This window comes from Oncorhynchus clarkii, chromosome 17 (assembly GCF_045791955.1).
Source record: "Oncorhynchus clarkii lewisi isolate Uvic-CL-2024 chromosome 17, UVic_Ocla_1.0, whole genome shotgun sequence".
Taxonomy (NCBI): domain Eukaryota; kingdom Metazoa; phylum Chordata; class Actinopteri; order Salmoniformes; family Salmonidae; genus Oncorhynchus; species Oncorhynchus clarkii.
Window position 1 is genome coordinate 27355741 of NC_092163.1, and position 10227 is coordinate 27365967.

General features: G+C 42.5%; 1 protein-coding gene across 6 annotated transcripts in view; it reads left to right on the forward strand.

The window, feature by feature from the left end:
• The first annotated feature begins 4128 nt into the window (after positions 1-4128).
• The window catches only part of LOC139370662 (replication termination factor 2-like), a 42875-nt gene continuing 36776 nt past the window's right edge, over positions 4129-10227 (forward strand). For 2 of the 6 annotated variants that reach the window (XM_071110271.1, XM_071110272.1), the window contains exons 1-5: positions 4129-4312; positions 5587-5681; positions 5979-6072; positions 6167-6306; positions 8285-8363. In XM_071110271.1, coding sequence (XP_070966372.1) covers positions 4244-4312; positions 5587-5681; positions 5979-6072; positions 6167-6306; positions 8285-8363 — 477 coding nt within the window. In that variant the 5' untranslated portion in view covers positions 4129-4243. Of the gene's footprint in view, positions 4313-4832; positions 5292-5586; positions 5682-5978; positions 6073-6166; positions 6307-8284; positions 8364-10227 lie in introns of those variants that run through there. The other 4 variants (XM_071110267.1, XM_071110268.1, XM_071110273.1 and 1 more) reach the window with 3 other exon arrangements.

Sequence of the window (10227 nt, forward strand, 5' to 3'; positions counted from 1 at the left end):
CCACATCTCTCCCCAGCTCCTACCCCCACCCCTCAGTGCCCAGGTAATCAGGTAATGTTGGTGGGCAGCGACAGCTGTGGGTGCCCTGTTGCATGGTGAATATTGGAGGAGAGATCTGCACCTACCCTGTGGGATACACTCTGCAGGGGGCAGCAGAGTGCCTAGATATAGATGAGTGCAAAGGGGATGGGCCAGGACCATGCATTCTCTATGCCAACTGCACAAACGCACCTGGCTCCTACCTGTGCAAATGTCTCCGTGGTTACCTGATGGGTACAGGAGGATGCCAAGATATTGATGAGTGTGCTCTAGCTGAAGTGACAGGGCTGCAGGTGTGTGGGTCTGGGGCTGACTGCAGGAACACCCCTGGATCCTTCTCATGTTCCTGTCCAATTGGATACGTTATGGCTCTTGATGGACATAGTTGTGTGGATGTTGATGAGTGCAGCTTTGAGGAACAGTGTCGCAGGGAGCTGGGGACCGTGTGTGTGAACACCCCTGGTAGCTTTGTGTGTCAGCCTGGATTCAGAGCCGAGGTCCCAGCCTGCATCGGCCTCACTCACCCCTATCTGAGATATCAACTGCAGCCCTCATCTTCCACATGCAACATCCGTTTTGCCAGTCACATTCTGTTAAAGGTCCCCAAAGCGCACACACCCCTGGGTCACTCCTCTTTTCAGTTCGCTGCATCTAGCCAATGGAATGAGCTGTAGCAAACACTCAAACTGGACAGTTTTATCTCAATCTCTTCATTCAAAGACTCAATCATTGACCCTCTCACTGACAGTTGTGGCTGCTTTGCGTGATGTATTGTTGTCTCTACCTTCTTGCCCTTTGTGCTGTTGTCTGAACCCAATAATATTTCTACCATGTTGTGTTGCTATCCTGTTGTGTTGCTACTGTCCCATGCTGTGTTGTCATGTGTTGCTGCCTTAGGTCTCTCTTTATGTAGTGTTGACTCTCTTGTTGTGATGTGTGTTTTGTCTTATATTTATATATATTTTTTTTATCCCTGTCCCTGCAGGAGGCCTTTTGGTAGGCCGTCATTGTAAATAAGAATTTGTTCTTAACTGACTTGCCTAGTTAAATAAAGATGAAATAAAATAAAAATACAAACTTGCTATGCACATTTCTTGATGCACAATCGAACATGCTGCTATATGCTGCCAGCACGCCCACAAGCGAGTCACAATGGGCGGCCTAAGTGGCATGCGGCAATTACCGATTGCTAGTGAACATGCCGCGTTCCACGCCACCTTCGCGCAGCCCAAAGGTCCCCCGTCCTCTCTGCTTCTCACCACTTTCCTTCCATTGAAAATGAATGGGAAGCGGTGTTTCACCACAATATTCCTCGATATTAAAAATGGCACAAGCTGCAAGTAATAACAACGCAAGCTTGTCGAAACGCTCATCTCATGGCTTATAAATATGTGGAACAAAGTTCTAACAGTGCTTAATAACTCATAAATAACTCATAATAAATCATAAAAACAATAGCTATTTGCTCTATTGGTTTAGTCTCTCTAGTTATGGTTTTAAAAGTTTTTAAATCTCACATTATTAACTTGTGTGCGTTCGAGGCTTCTTTTTTGTTTTACTGTCTATGGCACGAGGAAACTGCAGACACCGTGATCTGAGCTATCTGATTGGCCAGCGGTAGACCTTTAGGTGCACTTGATTTGCTCTCTGGGCTTGCGGGGTAGCTGAAGTTCTACCTGAAGTACAGACACATGAAATGGTTCAAAATGGAAACACTTTGCCTTCCCGGCCCTGGGCTGCTGAATCAAGTGCAGCTACCGTCAACAGCGTGAACCGAACCAAAAAATAGGAATGTAAGGCTTTATCGTTGGGTTTTTTACAGAAATGTTGTCGCTCAACTAGGAATGGATTGGAGATCGACCAGAAGATAGGTTGGTGACCACTGGTCTACACGATTAGATTATTATGGAAAGAGTGAGAATATTTGTATTTGTCAAACAGCATTCAATTGTCGATCATCGTGTCACCAGAATAAGACACTCAATATTTTTTGGAAAGGAGCATCAAGCACTTTCACCACCCTGTGAAGTTCATCATATTTGATTTAATCAATAGCCTAATAAACTGCATGCTTTCCCTAGTCGTAGTGGGAGGACCACCCACCATATCATCGTGTGACTTCAATATGATGGTTATTATATCAATATTTGCGCATAAAGGCGTCTTCACTCTTTTTAATAAAGTATGACTTACTTAAACTGTGGATGGAAATGTGGTTAATGACTATGGATTTAAGGAGGGGTGGTCCTGCTGTCTCCTTTTCCTGGAATGTGGCAGAATATGTCACTGGTAACTGAGTGGGTGGCCAAGCACTGCTTGGAGGCCATGCATCAGGTCATTGATATGTTTCAGGAACTGTAAAGACATAGATGAATCGTGATTAACCCTTACCTAAGGTCTTCACTAAATAAGACATAGCCTAGCAAGTACATTGACTATGTTGCCCCTCAGCAATCTGAGAGAGAGAGAGCCTCTGTTTTGCTGTCTATTTACATTTCTTAGTCAGCGGGCTATATAACCTCTGTACCCCTTCCATTTGTTCCCTCACACCAGCCTTCCATCCTAGCTATAAGATTCCTGCCAAAAAAGAGACTCCAAAATTTAAAAAAATAACGTGTTTGGTGTTCGTCAACAGGCATGTGGGAGACTCCCCACACATATGGGAGAAGGTACTCTGGTCAGATGAGACTAAAATTGAGCTTTTTGGCCATCAAGGAAAACGATATGTCTGGCGCAAACCCAACACCTCTCATCACCCCGAGAACACCCACAGTGAATGGTGGTGGCAGCATCCTGCTGTGGGATGTTTTTCATCGGTAGGGACTGGGAAACTGGTCAGATTTGAAGGAATGATGGATGGGGCTAAATACAGGTAAATTCTTGAGGGAAACCTGTTTGTCTTCAAGAGATTTGAGACTGGGACGGAGGTTCACCTTCCAGCAGGACAATGACCCTAAGCATACTGCTAAAACAACACTTGAGTGGTTTAAGGGGAAACATTTAAATGTCTTGGAATGACCTAGTCAAAGCCCAGACCTCAATCCAATTGAGAATCTGTGCTATGACTTAAAGATTGCTGTACACCAGCGGAACCCATCCAATGTGAAGGAGTTGGAGCAGTTTTGCCTTGAAGAATTGCCAACAATCCCAGTGGCTAGATGTGCCAAGCTTATAGAGACTTACCCCAAGAGACTTGCCACTGTAATTGCTACAAAAGCTTGCTCTACAAAGTATTGACTTTGGGGGAGTGAATAGTTATGCACGCTCAAGTTTTTGTCTTATTTCTTGTTTGTTTCACAATAAAAAATATTTAGCGTCTTGAAAGTGGTAGGCATGTTGTGTAAATCAAATTATACAACCCCCCCCCAAATCCATTTTAATTCCAGGTTGTAAGGCAACAAAATAGGAAAAATGCCAAGGGGGTGAATACTTTCGCAAGCCACTGTATTTGTAAGGGTGTGAGAACCATGAGCCTCCTAGGTTTTGTATTGAAGTCAATGTACCTAGAAGATGACGGAAGCTAGCTGTCCTCCGGCTACACCATGGGGCTACCCTACAGAGTGCTGTTGAGGCTACTGTAGACATTCTTTGCAAAATAGTGTGTTTTAATCAATTATTTGGTGACATGATTATATTTAGTTCAGTTTTTTCTAAAAAAGGATCACACTTAAATGTTTGACTATTTTTATTTTTGAAATTCACTGAGGATGGTCTTCCCCTTCCTCGTCTGATGAGCCTCCACCGGTTTAAAGTCATGGTGATCAACTGCACTGATGGAGTGGAAATCACAGAAAATAGGTGTGGCAGTTGCAGCAGTAGAAATAAATATTTGGGTGTGAGAGATTTTAGTGCAGAAGGTCTACAGAAAGTTTTGAGAGATGGGGTTCCATCCTCCCATGCCGATGGCCTGGTGTTGGGTCATTTTGGGCCAAAGTAGTGGGATGGGGTGGTGGGTATTGGGGATAATGTATACGATAGATGGTTGTGCAATGTAAAATAAAACAAATGTACCTTCCCATTTTCCTTGTGACCAAAGTGTGCAATCCGCACTCCGACCTGCGAAAGGCAGCAATATGCAACACAGCGTCTAGTCTGCCGGAAATACAAACGAAGAAGAAAATATTACGCGTTTGTTTACAACCAGCCTGTTCGGTTTTTCTCCTTCAGACCAGTCCAATAAATTACTTTTGTGCTATTTGTTAAAATGGGATGTGATGGTGGAACTATTCCTAAAAGGCATGAGTTGGTAAAAGGCCCAAAGAAAGTTGAGAAGGTATGTAGTGGTATAACGTTAGCTAGCCTTAACCTATCGTAGCAGGCGTAAAATAAACGAGCTAGCCTGCACTTTAGCTAACCTTCTTTCAAACATGTTAGCATTTTTTTAAATTGGTTAACTGGCTTCGCTAGCTAACGTTTTTTTTTTTAAATCAGGGAAGATGTGTCCGCCCAAACTGAACTAATGTTAGATAAATTAAATGTATACATTTAGGTAGCTAGCTTTCTTGTATTAACTGGTTAACAGGCCATGTTCACACAGTCAGCTAACGTTAGTTCTAACTGATTTGGCGCCTATTGACGATGGTATAGTCTGACGGAAGATGTTTTGTAAGAGGACCGACGCTGGCTCTAAACGTTAACACACATCACTTGCGGTACGTTTTTGGAAACATAAGCAACCTTTTCATTTCAGATAAATAGTTTAAGAAACAAAATGTTAAATTACCATACACCTTTTTATATAGGGTTAGGGTTCCCACACGGCCATATTTCCATGTTACAACGCTTTTTTACGCAACACACGGCGTGGACTAGATAGCTGTGTTAATTAGCATCTTAAAAGCATGGGGACCGGGTGGGTATAATTTGTGTTACGTTCCAACATGAATCTGTTCCAAAAACTTCGTAACTAACAAGGTTGCCAACGAACAACGCATACAAAGTTGTATAGCGGCAGAATAAGATACCAGGTAGGGAGGGAGTGGGCAATTTTGTGGAGTTTTTCACTCACCACGTTTATTCCGAAAAATGCCTGTCCTGCTTAGCCTATGGACAAACATTAAGAATAAACTATGTGGTGAGTTGATGCCTGTTCGGCAGCAAGTTAGGTAGGTGAATTGATCATGCTACTTTGTGTGCGTTGTTTGTTGGCATCCTTGTTTACGACGTCTTTGGAACAGATTCATGTTGGAACGTTCCACAAATTATACCCACCCCCTCACTCTGTCAAGCATTATTATGGTGTATGCCTGCCTGTAAGTCTTTGCTAGTGTCTGTGTGATGTGTGTTAGAAACGTGATTTATGTTTCTAGAACCATAAACAGAACATGTAAGGTTCTTGGACTAACATTGGGCTCCTTTAGTCCATTATTGGGCTAGCTAACAAGGGGCTTTATGGCACAGGTGATAGTCAATCAGAGTTGCACCATGGCTGTAACCTCTCTATCACTATTCTTGCAAGCAAAGTATTTCAGATATAACCAAATTCAACTGAACAGTGCAGTGGGCAGCAGCAGCTAAATTGAATGTGTAAATCTTTCTGCACTACAGGTTGACAAAAATGCAGAGCTTGCTGCCCGTTGGAAGTACTGTGCTCTCAGTACAGAGAAACTCCGGCGCCCTATTGTTGCTTGTGATCTGGGAAGGTGAGGACTTTTTAAAATCAGTTTGTTGTGAACTAGTCATATAGTATGACACCATTTTGTTTCTAGCAATCTACAATATTTTGTGTTGGCATTATCAGTCTCCTAGGTGTCCCTATTAGATAATTTGATATAATCTGCCTTTTAGTAATATGAAAATCAAGAATTAAGTGCTACTTGTTGATTGGGTGCAGTTAAGAATTAAATGGCGATGAATATTATTAGCTTAGGTATAGGCTACTTTTAGATACTTCTAATCACACATGGATTTCATAATCAAAATGCTATTCTTGCTTACAGACTCTATAACAAAGATGCTGTGATTGAGTACCTTCTGGATAAATCTGCAGATAGACCCAACAGCGAGGTTGCATCACACCTTCGTGGCATTAAGGTATGGTAATTTTCCATGATTTCAGCTGAGGCCACATATCATTTCATTATCTAAAGTGAATCAAGTGTGTGTTTGTGTGTGTGTCATTCCACAGGATATAAAGGAGCTGAACCTGACTGACAACCCAGCCTGGGAGGGCGAGAGAAGGAACACCAAAGGGGACCGCTATGAGGACATGCACTGTGCCATGTTCATCTGTCCTGTGGTGGGCCTGGAGATGAATGGCAAACATAGGTATGGTGTGTGTGTGTTGCTATGGTGTGCACTAATGAATATGACTCTATATACAAGCATCTCATCAATGTCTGCATCTTATCAATGTCTTTCAATGACAAGCGTAGAGTGGGGCATTTTGACCCGGAAGTGTAATCTCACGATGTCTGCATTTTGAGGAGTTCTGGCACTGAATCATGTCCATTAACCTAGAGCCTGAGTGCCAGCCTGTCTGTGCTATAAGTTTTTTATAACTCCGTCACAAACCATCTGGGACCAGGGTATGTGCAATAGGCCTCAGTGCTAAACTATAGAGATGAGATTCTGAGTGATGATGTGAGCCACTACACTATTTGTGCATTGCCCCATTTTTATTTGATTTTTTAGGTCTAATGCAGCCTTAAAAAAAGAAATGTATCTCTATTTAAATCATTTCTGGGTAATAATTTTAGAACCTTACTGTAATTGTTTTCAATTAAAATTGTCAAAAATATACAAAAAGCTTCTTAGAAAATATAGTAATTTCTCAAGGAAGAATTTTACCAGGACTGTCTGGGAGTGGTCTAGGTGGGGAGGAGGGAAAATGAAAATAGTTATTGGCAGAGGTTTGGAACTCTCTTATTGGTCTATTAACTAGTTTCAAGTATTGTGCACAAGTACAGTGAAATGCTTTTCTTGAAAGCTCTTTTCCAACAATGCAGTAATCAATATCCGTAGTACTATAAAGTAAACTAGAACAAAAACACACAAGTAAGTAATTAAGCTATATACACGGTCAGTGCCAATACCATGTTTACAGAGTGCAGGGATACTGAAGTAGTAGGGGTAGTTACATTTTATGCCATGTAATTAATTTTTGAATCATGAGCATTCAAATGGAGTTAATCCCACCATTGCTGCTATAACAGCCTCCACTCTTCTGATAATTTCTGTGGGGACTTACTTCTATTCAGCCACAAGACCATTAGTGAGGTCAGATACTGATGTTGGGTGATTAGGCCTGGCTCGCAGTCGGCGTCCCAATTCATCCCAAAGGTGTTCGATGGGGTTGAGGTCAGGGCTATGTGCAGGCCAGTCAAGTTTTTCCACACCGATCTTGAAGAACATTTCTGTATGGACCTCGCTATGTGCATGGGGGCATTGTCATGTTGAAACAGGAAAGGGCCTCTTCCAAACTGCTGCCACAAAGTAGGAAGCACAGAATTGTTGAGAATGGCATTGTATGCTGAAGTGTAAAGATTTCCCTTCACTGGAACTAAGGGGCCTAACCCAAACCATGAAAAACAGCCCCAGACCATTATTCCTCTTCCACCAAATTTTACAGTTGGCACTATGCATTGGGGCAGGTAGCGTTCTCCTGGCATCCACCAAACCCAGATTAGTTGGTCGGACTGCCAGATGGTGAAGCGTGATTCATCACTCCAGAGAACGCATTTCCACTGCCCCAGAGTCCAATGGTGGCAAACTTTACACCGCTCCAGCCAAAGCTTGGCATTGTGCGTAGTGAGCTTAGGCATCTACTGTCAATATTTGTCTATGGAGATTGCATGGCTGTGTGCTCAGTTTTATACAGCTGTCAGCAACGGGTGTGGATGAAATGGCCAAATCCACTAATTTGAAGGAGTGGGGATTTTCTGGCACCAGATCCCATTTGACTACAATACCACTATGGCTGCATTTACACAGGCAATTCTGAACTTTTTTTCATTAATTGGTCTCTTGACCAATCAGATCAGCTCTTTTGCTAAAAATTGGGCAAAATATCGGAATTGGGCTGCCTATGAACCACAGTGGCAGCTTGGCTTGATAATGATCCCCTGTCCAATCCCAATTTGCTAAAATATCACCATTGCTAAATACAAAAGTTTTGGTAAGAGGGTGATAATTCCTATGGCAGAGTTTTTTTCATGTACTGATGGTAGCACTATATTTTCCCTTACAATAGACGTGTTGCATCACAACCTTAACCCTAAACCTTATGCGATCTTGTTTCTCTCAGGTTCTGTTTCCTGCAGACCTGTGGCTGTGTGTTTTCAGACCGGGCCCTGAAAGAAGTCAAGACTGAGATCTGCCACAAGGTAGGACACAAGGTAGAACAGTGCATTCGGAAAGTATTCAGACCCCTTGACTTTTTCCACATTTTGTTTAGTTTCAGCCTTATTCTAAAATTGATTCAATAGTTTTTTTCCCCTTAAATTTACACCATAATGACAAAGCAAAAATAGGTTTTTAAAAATGTTTTGCAAATAAAAAAAACTATCACATTTACATAAGTATTCAGACCCTTTACTCTGTACTTTGTTGAACTACCTTTGACAGCAATTACAGCCTCGTCTTCTTGGGTATGATGCTACAAGCTTGGCACACCTATATTTGGGGAGTTTCTGCCATTCTTCTTGGCAGATCCTCTCAAGCTCTGTCAGGTTTAATGGAGAGCGTTACTGCACAGTTATTTCCAGGTCTCTCCAGAGATGTTTGATCAGGTTCAAATCCGGGCTCTGGCTGGGCCACTCAATGACATTGAGACTTGTCCTGAAGCCTCTCCTGTGTTGGCTTTGCTGTGTGCTTAGGGTCATTGTCCTGTTGGAAGGTGAACATTCGCCCCCAGTTTGCGATCCTGAGCACTCTGCAGCAGGTTTTCATCAAGGGTTTCTCTGTACTTTGCTCCGTTCATCTTTCCCTCGATCATGACTCGTCTCCCAGCCCCTGCCTCTGAAGAACATTCCCAAAGCATGATGCTGCCACCACCATGCTTCTCTGTAGGGATGATGCCAGGTTTCCTCCAGAAGTGACTCTTGGCATTCAGGCCAAAGAGTTCAATCTTGGTTTTGTCAGACCAGAGAATCTTGTTTCTCATGATCTGAGAGTCCTTTAGGTGCCTTTTGGCAAACTTCAAGTATGTTGTCACGTGCCTTTTACTGAGGAGTGGCTTCCGCCTGACCACTTTACCATAAAGGCCTGATTGGTGGAGTGCTGCAGAGATGGTTGTCCTTCTGGATGGTTCCCCCATCTCCACAGAGGATCTCTGTCAGTCACCATCGGGTTCTTGGTCACTTCCCTGACCAAGGCCCTTCTCCCCCGATTGCTCAGTTTGGCCGGTCGCTCTACAGACAATTCCTACGACTTATTGGGTTGGTTTTTGCTCTGACATGCACTGTCAAATGTGGGACCTTATATTGACAGGTGTGTGCCTTTTCCAAAGCATGTCCAATCAATTGAATTTACCACAGGTGGACTCCAATCAAGTTGTAGAAACATCTCAAGGATGATCAATGGAAACAGGAATCACCTGAGCTCAATTTCGAGTCTCATAGCAAAGGATCTGAATACTTTTGTAAATAGTTTTTTCTTATATTCATTTGCAATAATTTAGTTCATTTTAGAATAAGGCTATAATGTAACAAAAGGTTGAAAAGGGGAAGAGGCCTGAATACTTTCTGAATGCACTGTAAAACATACACCACATCTATTCAACAAGCTCTGTGCTACATTTGTCAAATTAGTAACAAAACAAGGTACCGCTATGGTTAACTTTCTTTGGTTGGTAAAACCAATAAGAGGGTAGGCTCTCACAAAGTAGATAGACCCCAATATCTTCATTTTTTTCCCCCACTAGCAGCAGCAGGGGAAAAAGCTTTATCACAGGTGTTTCAGTCCAAGCCTTCAGTGTGTACTAAAATAAGATATTGGAATGTTCTGTATGCAAACCTCTACCCTCTTATTATTGAATCAGTTACTACCCTGTCCACACATTTTCCTTTGTTACACAAAACCTGCTGTTATAGTCAGTCATCTGTATTTTGACAGTAGAGAGTTTTCAAATGAAGGGTGGTGCTGTTTGTGTCTTCTACTGTAGATTAATCAACCTTTAGGATGGTGTGTCCCTGCACAGTTGTCAGACAGGTACATAGAGGTGGTGCTAACTGTGAACCAGTTAGCTGT